The sequence below is a fragment of the Desmodus rotundus genome, chromosome 1 (genome assembly GCF_022682495.2).
Source record: "Desmodus rotundus isolate HL8 chromosome 1, HLdesRot8A.1, whole genome shotgun sequence".
Taxonomy (NCBI): Eukaryota; Metazoa; Chordata; class Mammalia; order Chiroptera; family Phyllostomidae; genus Desmodus; species Desmodus rotundus.
Window position 1 is genome coordinate 164,410,698 of NC_071387.1, and position 20,917 is coordinate 164,431,614.

At 43.3% G+C, this 20,917-nt stretch overlaps 1 protein-coding gene across 10 annotated transcripts in view; it reads right to left on the reverse strand.

Annotated features, from left to right (window-relative positions):
- The window catches only part of PDE8B (phosphodiesterase 8B), a 300,637-nt gene that overhangs the window by 96,666 nt on the left and 183,054 nt on the right, over positions 1-20,917 (reverse strand). For all 10 annotated transcript variants that reach the window (XM_045197875.2, XM_053912407.2, XM_045197874.2 and 7 more), the window contains 4 exons: positions 11,942-12,132; positions 8,409-8,468; positions 6,028-6,085; positions 1,924-2,012 (listed from right to left, as the gene is read on the reverse strand). In XM_045197875.2, coding sequence (XP_045053810.1) covers positions 1,924-2,012; positions 6,028-6,085; positions 8,409-8,468; positions 11,942-12,132 — 398 coding nt within the window. The remainder of the gene's footprint in view (positions 1-1,923; positions 2,013-6,027; positions 6,086-8,408; positions 8,469-11,941; positions 12,133-20,917) is intronic.

The following is a 20,917-nucleotide window of genomic DNA, read 5'->3' on the forward strand; positions in this document are numbered from 1 at the left end:
CCCACCTTCCTGGGGCCATTGCCTGCCTTGGTCAAGTCCATTAGCCAGTGTCACGCTTATTTTTATTAAGAACTTGACCTTTTTCTTTATGATCAACTGCCCCAGCCAGCTCCAGTTAGCGAGGAGTGTGAAGTTACGGGATTTACATAGTGTTAAGTACTTAGACATTTGCCAAGTTCCTAATTTGATGAGACCTTGGAAAGTTTTCAGTGCCCTGACTCTAAGCAGATTTCATGAGCACAAGAGCCAGAAGCCCTCGTGCTGGCTGGAGATGGTTAGTTCCAGTCGCCAGACCTGTCTCTGCCCGCTCACTGTCCACGCCTTACACGTGGACACAGCACCTTCCAACACCTGACCCGTGCCATCAGTGCAATGTTGCCTATGAAATCCCAAACAATTATTTAAAATAAAATGAGGAAATTAATCACCAAAGCAATAAGGTATCTTTTCATTTTTGTCGTGGATAATATACAATAAAAGACTTAAATCAAAATGAAGTCCCTCTTTTTCTAATTCCGTTCATTGTGAAAACATCTAAAACACCAAATACAGTCTTCTTACCCTCAAGTAAAACTAGTGAAGAGCCCCAGGAATAAAAACAATGAATGTGCAATAGTAAAAATCATAAATTTCTGAAGTAAAGCCACTGTGATCTTCTTTAAAAATTTTATGAATTTCTCCAAAGCTAACAGACATGTAGATACAAAGAAACCAAGGGACCTAATTATGTATGTACATATTCCAAAGTCTTTGGCAAGATTAGTCACCAAAAACTGTTAAAATACCTAAATTTCCATTGTTTGAGATTCTTTTTACATAGTCTCCCATCTAAGAAAGTCACTGTTTATCCATACACTTTGTTTCTTAAAGCTCTCTGTCCAGCAAAAGGCACCCTCCTTGGCCACGGTGTGCCCCAGAAGAACGGCCTTTGTGGATCTATGCTAATCCATTTTACTTCCCCGGGGCTGAGAATGGAAGAGAAAACATAATTTTAAAAAAGGGTTTAGTTCCCTTTGAATGCAAATGAAGAACTAAAATAAGAAGTATAATCATTACAGTGAGAAGCTATTGGATTTTTTTTTTTTTTTTTTTTTTTTTGCTGAGCCTGATACTATCCTGACCTGTAGTTGGCCTGAGAGAGAAGCCAGGCCAGGGGCCTTCTGGCATCCAACAGCCTGGTGCTGCTGGGGACTGGCCTCCCAGGGGCCCTAAGTTGGGTAGGGCCCCCTCTGTCCCTTCTTCTTTCTCTGCTTGAGGGGGGCAAGTTGAAAAAGCCAGGGACCTGAGAGAGTACTGGAGTGGAGCCTGAGCCAAGCCAGGCTTGACCCTGGACCCCAACACTCCAATATGTCCCAGAAGCAAAACACCCACCACCCAGAGTTCTGGCCACTCAGGCAAACCCATCCCAGAAGCGAGCACCAGGGAGCAGCCTGCATTTAAAGCACTCTATACCTGTTTAAAGACCTCAAATAGGTTTCTTGAAGATACTTCATACATGGGGGCCACAGACAGGCCCCGTGAAACTGCTATGGTTGCATAATAAATGCACCCATAGGTCTGCTCCTATCCGTAACAACCCATGGAGGAATTTACACATGCTGAAAGTAGTGAGTAATCCTCAAGGGCTATTCTTAATCTTGATCTAATTTTACAAAAATTAAACAGTACTTTTCCTGGGATATAATTTTAAAACTACTGTAAATAGTGGAAAATGCTGTCAAATAAGAAATGCTTCTAATTTACTTCAGTATAACAAAGTGCTTCCAGTTTGGATTCTGCTGTTTACCAGCCACCATTACTTGCTTAATGGCTTCAAAATCCCTGTGACGGAGCCAGGACCCTGCGAATAGCAGCCCAATGATGGACCAGCTTTTCTGCAGAACTAGTAACCAACCTCGTGCCCTGCCGTATTTAACTACATACCGTAACTTGAACTGTGAGCGAACTTCTCCATGTTCTATTTGAATAAGTTCGTTATAGCAAGCAGTGATGCTGCTATTCTCCATAAATCTCTGAAAAGAAAGCAAATACATAAGACATATATAATTACTTCTTCAAGAGTTAAATAAAGAAGCTGAACAGTTTTTCCTACGCCAGAAACTCTGTTACATAAGACAACTAGTAGATAAGATGAAATGAAACAGTTGTCAAGGTGTTTGAAAGGCTTGTTTCAATGCATGACAAACACCAGAGCAGGTAATACTGTACGCTTAATTCCCTGTGTAACAAAGGCAGGAAAACTGCAGTCAGTTCCTGCAGTGCCTGTGCTTTGTATCGCACTAGCAAAAGTCTTCCCAACCCCAGCACCGGGCACGCTCGGTGTGTGCCACACTGTGAAGGACCCCTTTCCAGGGGAGAGGCTGTTCTTCGCTTCCTGCCTCATCTCCTGAGTGTCTGTTGCACTCCCTTCCCGTGTGTCTTTCTGTCATACACACACATGCACACACTGCCACTATCCCGTGTGGATGGCTTCCCCTTGGGGAACACCTTTGAAGCTGAAACTCCCCTGTGCCTCTGGGCCCCACTATTGCAGGTGGAAGCTGGGAAGGGCGAGCGAAAGAGGGGGCATCATGAATGTTCTCAGAGAGGAAATGCTTTTCTTCTTTTTATGTGAAGTTAAACATGGTTGGGTTCAGGATGAGCTCCTGGACGGGTGAAGATTCTCTATCAGCCTATGAACATTGTTAGCTGATGTCTCATAATATACAAAAAACAATCTGTGATAAAGTAGGTTTTGGAAATGTTGGAATAAACAGATTTAGGTTGGTTTATTTTAAGACAGAAGCTTTAAAACTTTTGTTGTCTATGTCTAATTAGAAAAGTAATACACATTAATTTTAAAGTGAATAACATACAGAAAAATATAAAGAGAAACGCCCAAACCACTGATAATATCATAAGCTACAAATATCATTAATTTTGGAAATAGTTTTTAATAAAGATTTTATTTATTTACTTTTAGAGAGAGGGGAAGGGAGGGAGAAAAAGGGAGAGAAACATCAATTTGCGAGAGATACATCGATCAGTTGCCTTCTGCACACCCTCAACTGGGGACCTGGCCCACAACCCGGGCATGTGCCCTGACTGGGAATCAAACCAGCGACCTTTTGGTTCACAGGTGGAAGCTCAATCTACAGAGCCACACCAGCCATGACTAAGAAATATATTTTTATATTTCACTTTTCTTGAAGTTTAAGAATTTCCATTGTAGTGAAAAACAGCTTTCTGTAGGTGATGGTTTCTAAACACTGGAGGGCTTTGTACATAATTGATACTGAATAAGTGTTTTGTAGACTGAAGGTCATGGAAGATTCCAGTACCTTATCTTTGGGGGATTTTTCAAGACTATAGTTAAAAACCCCTACCTCTGAAATGATTTGGGTGAATGAAAAGCAGTGGTCTTCAAATTTCAACATGCTGAGACTCAACTGGGCCTTCAGTTAAAAATTCAGATTCCCAGGCCCTAGTTCCATAAACTGAGGCGTATTTCTTTAGCACAGGACTTCTCAGGTCATTCCATGTGCTCATATGCCACGCTGCCAATGTGCACTGCGCATTCCCAGGGGTGCAGGAGACAGTCTTCACTGATTTCCTAAGCTTGTTTGACCACACAAGTCTTTTGCAAGAGGAACACCTGTTAAGAGCTGGTGGAACACTAGTGTTCCATAGTTGAGAAATACTACTTTAGTGGACCCAGTGTGGAGTTTGCATTTTGACTGTGCTGTGAGTGTGAGCTCTGGCAAGCTGTTTAGTCATTTGGGGCCTATTTCTTCCTCTATAAAAATGGAGAAAATAGTCTCTCATTTGTCAATGAGGATGAACTAAGTAACCTAGAATGGTGCCAAACAAATAGATCTTGGCTCTCCATTTCTTCCTTAGGAAGCCTCTCCAGGGGGAAAACTGACCAGCATGCCTAGTACATTGCGTTGCACATGGTAAGTGCTCCATGAGTACTCGGTCAACTGAATGAGCATCATTTCAGATAAAAAGAGAGGGACACAAAGGTTGATATAAAAATGCTGCAACTGCCCTTTGCTAAGATACCGGTTTCTAAAAAAGCTCAGAGTAGACTGAGCATCATGCAGTTGGCCACTTAGACAGAGCTACCGAGGCTTCAAGTGGAGCTGTTCTGGAATATTTCATGGCACAATTTGTTCCTGGATCCCCACTTAGGGACCCATCGTCTGAAGCACTGGCCAATTAGCTAGCAACACAGGGCAGAGTTTCAGCAGATGCTTTAATACAACCAAAACAACTCAGAGATGGGAAACAACTGAAAGGAAGGCAGAATTGCTGGCATATTTGGAAGGGTGCTTGGGTAGAGAGTTGCCACAACAAAATTTTGCCCAAAAAAGGAGACCGACCACCTGAAGAGCGACTTCGGCTGATCTTGTGCCACAGTAACTCAGGAGGGAAAGCATTGGTAGGTGCCATGTGCTTCCCTTGGGAAGCACCCAGCCTATCTGCGGGCCCCCTGACCTTGCTGGCAAAGGCCTTGATCAGACCCAGCACTAAAGAACACCAGTCGTCCGTGACAGGCCTCATGTTTCATGCGCCCACCAGGGGTTTTATTCACCATGCTGACTGCAGAAAGTAGCACGATATCCAGACAGAAGGCAACAAAACCTTCTAGAACAGCATACACAAGTTGCAAAATATGGAAAAAGGAACAAGGGAACTTTTCCCTCCTAAATTTTCTTAATCGCATTTGCAGCCAAAGAAGGCCCGTTGCTTCCCCTTAACTTTTCTGTGAGTAGATGTCCGATCCCAGGGTCACTCCTCCAAAGGACACTCTCCACACCAGTCAGAGGCACAACACTGAAGTGAAAGCTGACTTCCGAAAGGACACTTGCCAGCACGTACAGGGGTCCTCGTGGACACCACCCACGGCCCCAGCATGGGAGAACCTACTTCCTCCTACTCCTCAAGGCCCCGCCTCGGACATGAAGGACGACGTCGGGCTGGGTTGCAGTGGGGTGGTCAACACGACACAGAAGAGCTACAAAACCTGTGGGTAACCTCAGGTTACTTCTCAGAAAATGATCATTGTAAGGGAAGACGTCTCAGGCCTCTCTACCAGTTTTCCTTTTTCCACTCCAGGACTCAGAAGCATTGTTCTATGCATTCCCATCAAGATACAGCACGGAAGAACAGCTTTCAGAACCAAGCGCCAGCCTCTGAGAGATGCCACGATGGACAAGAGGAGAGCTAGGGAAGTGATGCTGCTGACTAGGAACGTTCATTCCCACAACACACGTGAACCACGGAGCTACCCGGATACTTGACAGAGCACCGCTGCTTCCACATGGGAGCAGAAAACAACCCAAGCACAGAACTGCTGCTCATGGCAATTTCTGCTCCTCGATGGTCTACAACAAAGATAGGATTCTTTTTAAACCAGGGATTGCAATGTACTGTTACTTAAAGCACCCAAAAGAATCTTCATACATCACAAGGCAAAAGCAATATCCTATTTTTGAAGGAATAGAATGCATAACACCATTGATTTGAAGTTCATATTATTCCTATCAAAAGACCTGAGATACCAAGTCTGCCTAGTTATTTAGTTTGTTGGTAAGTCTTGGAGTAATCAATCTTCATTTTCCAGTTGAACAGCAGTCTAATTCGTGTCGTCGCTCTAAGAATTCATGATTGAAACCAGGAGTTCACAGGATGCTGTGCCACTGCCTGCTGAACGCGAACGAGCCCCGGGAGCCGACTCAGGGGATGTCTGCAACCACAGGCACATGCTGATTCTAAATGACGGGACTGATTCAAGTGAGGTAACTTTGGGACCACAGAATTTCGACCTGATATAATAAGATGTGTTTTATGTCATTATGAAGTTATGAGAGAAAAAGGAAAAGAAGCTTAACTAGCTAGCAGGTGCTCCCTAACACCCTGGGAACAGTTTGTTCCTTCACAATCCTGGGGCTTTAACACCCTCAGCGCTTATCCATGGCTACTGGCCTCTGCGGTTACGGGAGAGTTAGGGATGAGGGAGGGGCTGGTCCATCATCTACGTACCCTGTTGAAGCCTGCATGAAGAAGAGGGAGGACTGAGGCCTCTTCGTGGTCGCCCAATCTGCAGCAAAGCAGAAAATGTGGTCACTCAGCAGATATAAACCAGGGTTCCTCACACTGAAACATGGAGAGAGAGCAATGAGGCGACCGTGGCGCTGGCCCCCCGAGTGCCTTCCTGACAAGCACGTGCCCACAGGGTACACCTGCCCTCAAGGACCCAGACCCCCACATCTGACTTCCAGACGCAAAAAAGGAACAAAACAATAAAGAGAAAACTAGCAGTGAGCCTGAAAACATCAATGCAGGGACATGTCAGTGGCTCTCTCCAACTCGGGGCTGCCCTCGGAGTTGGGGCAAGTGTAGGGGAGCAATCCCATAAAGGGACAAGGTAGGTGCAATGCTCATCCCAGAGACTGCTGTCCTCTCTGCCATTCCCGAACCTTCCAAAAGCACAACTCCCACCTCCCCCACCCCTCACCACCAAGACCTAGCAGGGTCCACCTTTCAACGTGAGGAAGACAACAGGCATTATAAGCTGCCGCAGCCAATAGCCAAATGGGAAAGACTTGTCATCACCAATGCCAAGTTAGAAAGGAAGAGGAGAAAACAAAAATTGATCATTGTCACTCATGTCATGGGAAGGTTTCCTACACTGCGCCTACAGCTGGGTCTCAGAACTCAGCGTGAGTACGAGGTGGGGTGTGGGTTGGCTTGCCACGAAGACAGGCTGGGCTGTCACCATTATAAGAAAGAAAAGGTTCCCCCAGACATGCTACACATACCTTGGAAAACAGGAAGAAAAATGGAACAGAGGGGACTGAGTGCAGGAGCAGATGGAAAACAGGAACAGAAACCGCAGTGCTTATCTGCGGCATTACTTGCCCAGGGAGAAGCTGTCTTCCCTAACTCCCTTTCTCCTCGGAACTCGAGGTTCTACCTTTGCTAACCGATAAATCAGGATGGGCACAAAATGGCTTCTAAAGGTATTTATTAATAATGTTCTATTTATTATTAATGTTTATTTCATAAGCGGAGTGGCACAAACTCAGCATTCATTTTTATTATTACTCTCTCCATCTATGAAACATTTTATTAAACCATAGGGAAAAAAGGTGAAAAATAATAAGCCACAGCAAACCATAACTCATCAAGGACAAGCACACATTTTGGCTATATGAGTAGGAAATTAAAAGAGTGCTTTGTTCTTGAGCCGGTGGAGTAAGGCAGGCTTGGGGGACATGCCTTGTCGCCTGGTGCACTTCTGGTGTCCGCGCCCAGAGTCCCCAGAAGATAAAACATAAGCCTGAAGAAGGATGACTGCACATCTCAGCTTCCCTCACTCATTCCCCTTGCGGTCCCATCTCCCACCAAGAAGGAACTAATAGGGATGGTTTCTTCACCTTCCTTGCCCCACAGCCCGTGGCAGGTATCCAAGTGGACTCCTAACATGAGACTCAAGGCGTATCAGGTAAGGAGAAGTCTTTGGTCGGGCCCAAACTTTGGAGCCGGATTCCCCACTGCACCAATATGCTCTGCAATGGAGTACTTCAAACCTCCCCTGGCTCGGACCTGCTTGGGGTGGGACCTAAGCTCTCCAGAGTGACTGTCCAGTCAGCTCCTTCCTTGCAGAATCTGTTCCGTTGGCCACAGTGGGTCCAAGTCCAGTAGATCCTGGGCCCTCCTTTTAGGTCTTATTCTCTCCAAAGCTAATGATGGCCGGTAAGTGATTGGAACATGTTTGATACTTGCAAAGATCCCCACCACTGTAGTTTGTACAAACAACTTTTTTCCTTCTAGATCTTCCACTCTAAGTGCCGGCCATTTCAGACACTAAACCCAGCAGACCAGTTTCTCATCCCACAATCTCCTACCGACAGCTTAATCCCTCTTTCCTGCCTTGCAGCACTGGCACGCAACCTAGTCCTGCTTCTAGTCACATAACTGTCCCCAAATATAAACTGCGCATCCCTTTTCTTGCAGTGGATTTATAAATGCGCTCTCTTGTTCTCATGCTACCATTTGTTTCTTCTTAAGCAAGCATTCTCCCATCTCTTCCCCCCGCCCGTCTCTTTTCTTTAAAGAAAAAAGATAAGCTAGAATCACGTTCCCTCCAGATCTCCTCCTCCGCAGATTTTCTATTCATGTCTAGCATATAATGAAGCAACCACTTTTTTCTGAGATACATGAATATGTGGTAACAGCAATTAGATGTGACAGAGAGAAAACTTACAAAACAAAGAAAACCCCCCAAAGCATGATCTAAAGTTGGTGCCGCAGGGCTGAGGACAGGCCCATTGCTTTGCCCGCTCCAAAACTGGGTTACATCAGACAAATGTCTCAAAAAGGACAGGACTATTTCCAGCAGGGGTGGGAGGTGAGCTTACGCTTGTGAAACCACCGCGAGGATCACCGTGTGCTCTGAGGGATTTGTGGCCCGGATCGACCTGCAACAAGAAGGTGCCAAGTCAAACCAGGTGACCTGGGTTTTGCTACATTAAACCAATGCAAAACTGCTTCACACTGAAAATGGCACAAGATGAAATCTTCCTCTAAAGAACAAGTCTGGTGTATGGCAGCACTAATGCTGTACACCTGGAACTAACATAATATGGGATGTTAACTGTAACTGAAAAACGTTACAAAATTGTAACAAGTGTACCCTGTGAATGCAAGATGTTAATAATAAGGGAAACTGGAAGGCAGGGGCTATATGGGAATGGTGGGGACTCTCAGTACTGTCTGCACATTTTTCTGTAAACCCAAAATTTCTCTAATAAACAAAGTCTATTAAACTAAAAAAAAAAAAAGAACAACAGGATAAGTCTGAAAACACATGGAAGACAACAAAGAAAGATGCCCTTGTGGATTAGGACAATCTCTTTGTGTTATTTTAAAAAAGGAATTTTTTTTAACTCCCAGGCAATTATCCAGTAGGTCAGATCTGCCAATTTTCCACTTCAAAAACCAGCAAATCCCACTTAGATTCCACATTTTCTGATTGAAATTCCACTCTGCAAAAGAATTGGCAGTCCTACAATTCTCTGGTTATCAGTTTGTACTTGAGGAGGTAATTGGGTTGGACCTTTTTTCTTTTAAAATAGTAGATAGTCCAGAAAGTTGACTGACCCTACAATAAAGATGGAAAGTTCTCCCCGGTAGCTGGATATGTGCATGCGGGTTGCTGCATATTAAAAGGTGCACAAAGCCCCCCCAGCTTTCCAGTGGTCCTGCTGTTTGCCCTCAAACACTGTAAACAACTGGGTCGCCAACTGGGGCTGAGAAATGTTGCAATATGGCAACTGTCGTCACTGTGACCACCTATACATAGTTAGTGTATTCCCTAGGAACTTAACAGAATTGTAACACGTGAGGATGAAGAATATGGAGGTCAGTGATTCTCCTTAGGGAATGTGCTGTGACTGCCACAGCTCAGACTCGGCACTGTTCTGGTCAGGGGTCCTGAAATGGATGCATTCTAGTAAAGTGCCACACACTCGAATCCTAGCCCAAATGAGCCTGCTTGCTTTGACCCCCTCCTGGGTCTGGCCTCTGCTTATGTGGAGGTGGCTGAAAAGAGAACCACTGTCTTCAAGAACAGAAGGCTCAGGGCTGCTCCTGTGCAGTGCGTGAAGCAGCAGATGTCTGTTTTTCTTTCTAGCTACTGGGATTTCAGACCCTCTCCACTTTAACGTGTTTGTTCTGTCGCTCCTCTAGGGACAGCCAGCTCGTATTGCTTCATCCTCTTCAACTCCAGAGTTTCCTGACCTTTCTCAAAAAGTGTACCTTCCCCATTTCCTTGAGACTTCATTCTGTGAGGGTGAAAGGCTCGAGAACATGACCAGCTGCTGTATCCCTGGGAAGTGAAGGTTTCCTGGTGGATGGATGGCAGCTGAATCACAAGGACCTTTGCAGACGATAACAAACTGCGAGGCACGGGGCACTAGTCAGTAGCCCTCCGACAGGAGCACCGTCTACTTTCCAGGCAGCACACAGAACGGGGATGGAAGGTGACACTACACACATTTTCTACCTAGTAGCCTACTGAATTCTCAGTGGAGATACCAGTTGGCACCTAATGAAAAAGATGCAGTGTTTCAAGGTGGAGCAGGGGCTCTAATCTTTAAGGAAACACTGAGCACTCCTCATCTTCGTTCAGCCTCTTCCTCCCCAGGGAAGTGTCAAGAGTACACTTTTGGGCTATGTGCAAAGGGGCGGGCAGGCCTTAGGCAAGAGGCTCAAACACTGTTATGAATATAACTGGGCTGGAGCACACACTTGCTTAGATCCTTTTGAGATGGCTTCTGTTTTGGCGGTTGCTCCCTGCTGCTTCCCTCTTCTTTCTCATTCCTCTGAAGGAACTGGTGTGGTCAGAGCAGCCTGGACCTCCTCCTGGTTGAGAGGACTAAGGGGATGCTGGGGACAGACGGGGCAGGGGTCCAAGGAAGTATGCTGAGCTACGATCCAGTCTAGCTCAAATGCCAGGGACCTTGGACCACAGAGGACAATAAAGAATGCACATTTGCTGGGAGCACGCCCTGGCAGTCAGGCATTCGGGAACCGGGCCATCCTCAGTGGCACCAGTACCAGTCGGTAAGCACGCCCCGCAGATAGGCACCTGGCTCCTGGACCGCGCAGACCGCCCACAAGTTCTCCATTGAGGCACGCTTATTAGGAAGCAGAACTCCCCTTCTTCACGTTCACGCCAGATTGTAAAGGTTGCCCGCTAAAATGGGCCTTTGCCTGAATTAAAAGAACTCTTCCTATTAATTTCTTCTTTTTACATCTGAAGCTTGTCTTAAATCATTCTATGTATGCACAAAGGACTGTGGTATTTCTACCCCAAAATCATGCAATGAAAGTCAGTCAAGGCCAAGAAAAAATAGTTGGAAAGGATCCAATTCTACTCTGAAAATCATTTAACAAGGAAACATTATTTTAACTACTAAAAATATTCTCCAAATATTTTGATACATTTTACTTGTTAATATGCATAATAAATAGGCAAATATTCCTATGCAGAAAGATAAAATTACTTGAGACCAGTTAGACATTTTAAAATAGATTCCTTAAGAAAAAGTCTTCTCTGGGAAACTGAAAACTGTCCCGGCGAAGTGGCACCTGTGCTGAGAAGCTCCTCGCAGTCCCTCTTGTCAGGGCGCCAAGGTGCTCGGAAGCCACGCCCCACCTTTCATTTCATTTAATACTTTCAAGAAAACTCCAGCTCCATATGTAATTGGAGTCTGGCCTAGCCTCCCATTTAATTAGCGACTGCTTCCTGTCTAGCTTCAAAGCATTCCACTTCTGCTAAATGGATCGGTTCACCCAGAGCTAACTCAGGACTGCACTTACTTACAGACTGGCATGCGTTTCCTCCCCAGAGCACCAGGTTTCTGTAAACAAGTCGGGGCAGGGGTAGAGGGGCGGGCCTGGATCCCTGGACGATTTTCTGCTGCTGCAAAGTGGCTACCTAGTTCCCTGACGGCTCTACGATCCACCCATCTGAGCCAGGCAGGGAAAGATGTATATTTCACACATTTCTGATGCTCATTTTGGGACGGAGTAATTAACATTAAAGTATCTGGTTTACATCCAAACCATAGCTGTATAATAAGAACTGTATGAATTTTAATGCTTTTTTGTGATATATGAGCAATACTCAGGGGGAAGAAAATCCCGAGTTTTCAGTGGTGCCTGCTCACACCTCTAAATTCATCAGAACTCAAATGTGGAAAAATAGAAAAGGTGAGATAAATCTATAAGAGCTAGAGCTTTCATCACAGAAATCTGAATTTACTGCTTAGGAACATCAGCGCATATTTTTAGAAATATTTGGGATGGAACTAAAGCCATCTACAAGTGAATTTCATTGTAGGCTGTTAAATGGCCATTATTAAGCACATTAAATTAAGGAAGGTACCTGCACACAGCTTCTGCATCAAAGTTTCGAGTTTGTCTGTGGTCAATTACAATAATTTCATGATGTTTATCTAGAAAGCACTCCAGGGCTGACTCTGGAGTCCGGGCGATGCTGCACCGATAACCGGCTCTGTCACAGGCCCACCAGAACCCATCGCTCTGACGGTCCTCCTTGGCGAAGATCAGCAAAACCTGGAACACACAGAAAGCATCACCCTTACAGACTGCGTTAACAACAGGCCTCTGGTCTACTGATTAAAAATGCAGTCTCTGGAGGGAAGCTACCTCGGTCCAAGTCACAGCTCCTCCAACTGGTTCCAGTGTGTCTTTGAACAAAGCATTCCCTCTCTCTGGCCTACGGTGTCATCACTGCCAGGCATGACAAGGTCAGTGCCACCCTTGTAACAGGCTAGTTGTGGGACTTGAACGAGCATACAATAGGTGCTCAATCCCTCTGGTGGAAGTGGCGATTTTTAAAGAAAATTCCCTAAGTCTTTGCTTTTAAACAGATTAAGCAGTAAAATTATTAACAGGATAATTAACACAGTTAGATGAAAGCTCACATGGACACCTATTTGGCTCTAGTGCAGGTGGCATTTGCCTCACAGTACCTGGAGGTCACCTACCTCTGTGAACTTAGCACTTAAATCCATGTAAAGATACAAGAAAGGAAGGGAACCGAAAACAACCTCAAAAACTAATTCTGACACTCAAACCTTGCCGGCATCTGGAATGAACGGTCGTGAAAGGTGAAGCTGCTGGGGCCAAATTGAGCGCAGCCCCACCACTGGAAAGAAGGTAGCAGCACTTCACACCATGCTCCCCTCACCATCCCTGGGCTCCAGGACCCAGATTCTCTGGCAGCCGGAAAGGAGGAGACAGCCTCGCCTCCTGCTACTTTAGCAAGGGAGCTCCGTGAACAAAATCACTTGAACTTGTTCATTTATTTCTTTGTTTATGGTCTATCTTCTCCACTAGAACTGAGCTTCGGGACAGCAAGGACCCACCGGTCTCCTTCTCTGCTATACCCCCCGAGCCCGGCACTGGGCTGGCACTTACTACCAGCTGCTCGGGAAATAAGTTGAGGAGTGAAAAGACAACCACTGGTAGGGGTTTCTGCAAAGTGCAAGAGGCATTTCCTATTAATAGGAATAAGACTACATCACAGCAACAGGTCCACTAAGAAACACATAATAATCTTCAGGATTTGATAAAGCATTTAATATTTTTCACTATCAATTTCTGGCTTAAACAATTAGGAAAGAAGGATAGTTTCTCAACATGGAGAGAATTTAAACCACTAGCCAATATCATTCTTCATGATGAAGTATTAAATATGTTTCATTTAAAATCAGAAACAAAAAACTGTCTGACTATTACATCTTTAAAATGTTTTGTTAATTGAAAATTAGCAATATATAAAAAATAGACACAATAACATAAAAAACCTCATGTACTCATTACCCAGCTTCAGCAATAACCAACTCCTGGCCAATCTGGATTCATGGCCGTCCCTATCCACTTTCCCAACTCTTATTGTACTTCTGCAAATCTCTAACATTGTATCATTTCATCCACATGCATCTGCTAAAGATGAAGACTCTTTTCAAAAAGAAAAGGCAATGCCATTTCATACCTAACCCTCTCCAGTAATTCCTTAACATCATTAAATATCCGACTGTATCATAAATGCCACTTGTTTTACTGTTTTCTCAAAGCCACGATCCAGAAAAATCATACTTTTCCGCAGGATTTGGACATTTTCTTCTTAGTATGTGGCTTGAAATCACAAGCCAGTAACACATGAGGCAGCCACTTATTAAGAGCCCTCTCTGGGCACAAGTCAGTGACTCCTCAGTCCAGGGTGTTCCTAAAAACTTCGGCCACAGAGCTACTTCTAGGAAGGAGTGGGAGGTGACTTCCCTAGAGAAGTGAAGGGCACAGGCTTGTGGATTTTGATAGTGAAGAGAAGCCCTTCAGATGAAATTATTAACAAGGGAGCTACATGAACAAAGGCAGGTAGAAGAAATGGCCCTCTGCATGCAGTCAATAGCCCTTTGCTCAGGTAGCTGTGCTACTAACGCGAGAAACCTGACGTGCGGAGCCTAAGAGTTGGAAAAGGTGACGAAACTTCTTGTCCCTCATCTCTCTGGCTGAATTATGGATGGCTGGACAAGAAGCTCACCCCTTTCTGTTTCCTTCATACCACTATGCCTTAGGAATTAACTAATACAAGAAGAACACAACGGTATTCGGTTGTTGGATGTCACTACAGGTATTAACCTCACCTGTCTCATGTGTCCTTAAAAAACTGGACTGTTCCACCTTCAGAAAAATAATGTCACTTTCAATAAATATTTCCTGAGCACCTACTCTCTGCCAGACACTGTTTTCAATTGCTTGGAGTATGCCAATGAGCAGAATGAAGACTTCTTACTGTGCCGTAGTGGAGGGACAACCAATAAACAACAGGCATAATAAATCAACAGATGCCATGGAATGTTGAAAGTGGTGAGTGCCCTGTAAAAACTGTAGGGCGGGGTAAGGGGATCGGAGTGGCTTGTTGGTAGCAGTGTTAAGGAAGGTGGTTAGGATAGGTTTCACTGAGAAAGCGACATACGAGCATATGCCTGAAGGAATTAGAAAAGCAAGCTGAGCTGACATCTGAAGAAAAGCATTCCAAGCTGAGGAAACAGTTCCGGTGGCCTCTACAATGGGACTCTCGCCTGCTGTGTTCAAGGAGCTGCAAGGAAGCCGGTATGACGGAGGGGAGGGTGAGAGGTTGAGAAGGACTCAAGTTCACAGCAGAGGGCTAGATCACAGTAAGGCCTTACAGGTCGTTTTAGGACTTTGAACTGGATTTCACATGGAAACTTGCAGAACTGATTGAAAGCAGGTGGTGACTTTACCATGCCTCATTATTTGCTGTATTTCTGATGCCTTCATGGCCAGAGCCTGGCTGACCCTGAGGAGACAGCAAATGACTTGGGAACGCACTTTTAATGTGCAAACCAACCCAGAGCCATACCCTATCACCTTGTTTATCACGCTCCAACACACAGGCCCACTGTCCACCTGCCCCACCATTCCAGGGCAAGGTACCAGGCAGCTAGCGACCACCCCTGGGCCCCAGACTCCCCTGAAATGACTCAGACCAACCAGCCAAACTAGCTTACCCTGTCTCACCCATCCCTTCCCACAGAAACCACCATGAAGGCTCTTGCCCACATTTTCCCCTTGCTCTCTCTGCCTTCTGACCAATCCTGACTCTTCCCGCCGTGGTCCTGCTTGCTGTGGCATGTCTCCTCCTCTTGGGAGCTGTGAGCGACAAACTTCTTTTCAGTGACATCTGTTGATCTGTTGGCCTCATCCTACCTGAATGATAATGAAACCCACATTTTAAGACAGGAGTATTCATATTATAAAAGCACTCACTAGAGAATTTCTTTGGGTAGAATTTAAAATTCTTTCCATATAAAATATTCAGAAAGATGACTTTTCAATAACTCCTAAGCAAAATGAAAATCTTTTCTATGCCTTAGTGAATTATAAACTCCTAAGTTTGGATCAGCTTCCAACATTTTATCCTGTGTACTTCCAATGCCATAAAGCGTCCCCAGAGTTCCTTGAATGAGTGTGCAGGGTTTTTTTTGCTGGCATCGCTTCCTCTGCGACAGTTCACCCTTTTCATCACAACCACTTTCCTCATTTATTTCAACAAACCTGCACCAACTGACGTCCTCTGGTGACCCGTCTAGAATCTCTCAAGGGCAGCAGTGCCCACATGCCCAGAGCGGGCCACTCCCCCTGCACCCCGTTTACAGAGAACTCGAATCTCACTTCTGCCACGCCCTCTTTTCACTTCTTTGCCGCACTCTCTTGTTTGTTGGTCAATTCCCTCTTTCAACGAGCTGTTTTTGTGCAGCGTCCTGGGCATGGCCACGAACGGCACAGTGGCGGCTCTGCACACTCTTATCTGAGCTTCACCTGAGGAGCAGCCAGGCAGAGGCCCGTCACAGCGACGCTGGAAAGAGCAATGGGACTGGACCCTGACCACGCCGCACAATTGTTATTTACAGAGTGGTTTGTGGGCTGAAGAGCTAGCCGCAAAGTGCCTACTTTATATAATTACTCTTTGATAGCTAAATTAGAACGAAACTTTCCTCTGGTGAAGGCTAATTATGAAAAAGATGAAGACAAAACTAGCTTTCCCTTCACCTAAAGATGACGATGTAAGTGTTTATTATTCTCAGTGTTCTTTAAATAAGGGTTTGTCTAACACATCTCCAAATGGATTACAAAATATCAACTATTACACATCCAATTTTCAGAATACTAGGTTGGGCTTTAAGCAAAACCGGGTAACAAGGAGCTTCCAGATTAGACCCCATTTACAGATCGTGTAAGGTGTGTCTACATCACACCAAAGACTCGACCAATTAGATCAGAGAAGGGGTCAGTTCAGTTGGCCAAAAATGTCTCAGAAGCCTCACCTGTCCCTAGGACAGTGATGCGAGTGACAGCTAAAGTGTGATGAGAATTTTCTGAGGGCCAGCCTTTCTATATTAAAAGTACTTTAGATATCTTATGCAGTAACCCTTTAACACATTGGTTGGAAGTAGACATTACCTCCATTTTACAGATATGGAAACTGAGGCTTGAAATGGTTAAGAGACTTGCCCACAGCTACACGGCTAGCAAGGTCATAACGGAGGTCGGCCTGACCCAGGAGCTTGTGTAATCATTGTGTTAATAGCCTCCTCTCTGACAGTTTTATTTTTACCCCCTAAAATATAGGACCAAAATTCCAGCCCACTCTGTGGTTCCACCAACCCAGCTAGGTTAGGCAGAGGACACCATTTGGTAGCAGCATGAAGACAGACCGGAGGGGAAACGCTGACCACGGTGAGTTACTGAGTGGTCTCCACCACTCAGCCGCTCCACTTACTATGTGAGGAACCCCCCATGAGGCCACATGATCTCCAACATGTAAACTCTCTAATAAATAGCAGTTCCAGAAAAATCCATGTCCATACAATATGGAAAAATAAATGTTAAAGGGAAGTGCTGCCTTGGAGGAGAAAGCTTAGGTCACAGCTGCGAGGCTCCGTTTCCAAGTTCAGTTGGAAAACCCAGTGTGAGGGGAGCAGGGACAGCACTCCAAGCAGAGATACATCAATTCTGCACACTGGGGGAGGAACTGTGCTTCAGGCATTGAAGCAGAAAAGGCCACTTGATTTTCAGATGTTATCATGTTGATATGAATGTAGTGCCTCATAATATTTCCCCTACAAAAGTTTTTATCTTCTTGCCAAGACTGGAAAACATCACTTTTACTGTGAGTCACAGTCACTCACCAGGAGAGATGTGCTCTACCATCCCCTATGGCGCTTCCCCCCAACACTTCCACTGGCTCTGCCCCTAGGGCTGGCAGGGGGTGGGCGGAGCCCCAGCTTGTGTCCTCAGGTGGGAGCAGATTTCCCCTGGTGAACTCAGAAACCATCCTGAAATGTTCTTATCAAGTTCCTCCCAAGCCCTAAGGGCTCTGGTGGATCCAGCTCATTAACATTTTTGGGATTCCAATGAAGTAACAGAATAGATATTTTTCTCCAAGAGAGCAAAAAACAAAAACAAAGGCACTAGGACGTGGTATGATTTTTTTAAAAGACAGTTGCACCATCAATAGAAAGAGCACAAAAACACTTACCTAAATATCCCTGCCCCTAAAATTAGAGCATCACAAATAATGAAACTGGCTCACCAGACCCCTCTGGGTTGTTAGGGAGCATCTTGCAGTCTCCCTGCCGCCAGCCAGCACCGAGCACGGAGCCTTGATGATGCAGGTCCTAAACAGATTCTTGTTGAATAGGTCAATGAGGGAACCTCTACATTTGAATGAGCCAAGTACTAAAGTCATCCTTAGTTCTAAGCTGCTTATCATTAAAAAACGAATCTCAATTATTCTGTCCCTCACTCAGAGAAGGCCTGGTGACCACTGGCACCTGCTGTCCTTTGGGGCCAAATTCATGTGACAGTTCCAGGCAGCGCTCACAGTAGCCCTGGAAATATTCAAGCTCTTGCCCTGGGTGATAGGTCTGTGGCATTCATTTTACTATTATATTTTTTAGCTTATGAGCACAAGTTAGAAAATATTTTGTATGTTTTAATATACCTAATAAACCCAAAATTACGATTGTTTTCCTGTGATGGGGAGTGGGGCCCTGAAGAGATATTTAAATCCTGCTGAGGATCAGATCACGTCTGAGATGACAGAAATACAGTACACTTGAGATTTGGTTATAAAATTTGATTGCTAAGCATACATATTAAAAAATAGGGTAACCACTAAAAAAATAGAAGCATAACCTCTAGCTTCTAAAACTGAAAATAAAAAGCAATTCTGAAAAATCAATTTGATAAAAAGCAGAAATAAGAAGAAAGGAAAGGAAAAGGGTAATAAAACAGAAATTACAAAACAAGGCTAATTGTATCAGTCAATGACGCACACTAATTGAATCACACTCGCTGGAACTGGACCGAGCTGCCTTATCAGCAGATAGACGGTCAGAGCAGGTCTTAGAAAACCAGTGCTACATGCTGTTTACAGGAGCCGTACTTAATATAAAGTTATAACGAAAGCTGAAAATGAAAAGACAGAAAAAGATATACCAGAAAAATGTCAACCAAAGAAAGCTGATCTGGCAATATTACCAACAAGTAAACAGAATTTAAGGCAAAAGTTTCAAGAGGCACACTCCATAAGAAAAGGGACAGTCACCAAGAATATACATAATCAACTATAGACGCAAAATATCAGTGAATGTTAACAGATATTGACAAATCTACTGCCATAAAAACTAATAGATAACACAGTCAAAAATTAAGATAAAGATGGCTTGAATAGTATAATTAATAGTTAAATTAATTCATGAATAGAGAATCCTGTATTCAACAGAGATACATATTTTATAAAAGCTTTTCATGGAACAGTAATTTCAAAACCATCTATATGATAGCCACCAAGCAAGTTGCAACAAATATTAAAAAATCAGTAACAAAGATATCAATCAGGGCAACTCATTGGAGGAAGGAATGTACAGGTCTTTTCAGCAAGTAGAGCTGAAACAATTGGACATCAATGGGGGGGGGGGGAAGATGAGCCTTGACCTGTACATCACATCATACACAAAAATGAACTTGAGATAGATAGATCTAAAATGAAAACTGAAAATGTTTCTAGAAGAAAAATTATCTTCTCAACCTGGGAATAGATAAAAATTCTTAGAACACAGAAAGCAGTGACCATAAAAGAAGTGGTAAATTAAACTATATCAAAATTAAGAATTTTGCTCGAAAGCCAGACTTATGAAAATGGATAGAAGAGCCACAGATTAGAAGAAAATATTCTCAAAATCTGACAATGAACTTGTAACTATACATAAAGAACTCCTACAACTCAATAACTTTTAAAAAGTCAACCTAACTAAAAATAGGCAGAAGGTTAACCAAACATTCACAAAAGAAGATAAAAAATGGCTAATAACCAAATTAAAAAATGTTCAACAACATTGGTCGTGAAGAACTATAAATTTAAATAACCGTAAAAGAGTATTACTCAGCCCCTAGATTAGGTAAAATTAAAAGACTTTACATCAAATACAGCCAAGGATTTGGAGTGACTAGAACTCTCATATTGCTTGTAGGGGTATAAAATGGTACAACCACTTTGAGAAGAGATCTGGGAGTACATTATCTTATAAAACTAAACACACCATTATTTTGGAGGTTCTAGCAACTAAAAACAGGCAACTAAAATAAAAGGTACACAGATTAGAAGAACCAAGTAATGACATGATCTTGTATGCAGAAAATCCTAAGGAGTCTACAAGAAACTGTAAAAGCTAGTACGAGTTCAGCAAGGTTGCAGAATACAAGATCAATACATAAAAACTGTAATTCTATACATTAACAACGAACAACCCAAAAAATGAAGTTAAGAAAACAATTCCATTTGACATAGCATCAAAAAGAATAAAATATTTTAGGAGTAAATTTAACAAAAATATGACACATACACTGGATACTATAAAACATTGTTGAAAGAAGTTAAATAAAATCGAAATAAATAGAAAGACATTTGTGTTAATGGATTTAAAGACAAAATTAGCATAGTAATAATCCCAAAATTGATGTACAGATTTACTGCAATTACTATTAAAATTTCAACTGGTCCCTTTCACTCCAAAATTAACAAATTGGTCCTAAAATTCATATGAAGATGCAAAGGACAAAGAGAGTCAAGACAATCTTAAATAATAAGGAGAAATTTAGGGGACTCCATTTCAAAGCTATAATAAGCAAGACAGCGTGGTATGGGCATACAACAGACATATCAATGGAATAGAATTGAGAATCCAGAAATGAGCCTTCATAATTACGGTCAATTGAATTTTGACAAAGGTACCAAAACAGCAACAGGAAAAGAATATTTTTCAACAAAAGTTGCTAGGACAACTAGATATCCACATGCAAAAGAATAAAGCCCTACCTCACACCACATACAAAACCTAACCCAAAATAGACCATAGAGCTAAAGCTATAAAACTCTTGGAAGAAAACAAAGAAATCTGTGACCTTAGATTAGGCAACAGATTCTTTCTTATGTATGAAATCAAATAATGTTAAATAATGAAAAATTCCAGAATGATGCCTACAGCTTGTTACCTTTCAAACAAAGCTTAAAAATCCTCAAAACAAAATATTATGAATGGATGCATACATATGTGGAATAAATATACAATACTTATCATAATCAACTTCTGAATCAACTTCTGAATATTTGAATACTTATCAAATTCAACTTCTGAACACTTTTAGGGAGGCAAAGGAATAAATAAGGGCTTAAACAGTATTTGTAATCTCTTGTTTCTGAAAAAATCAGACAAATAGAGTATACTGATAATATTTGATAAAAGTG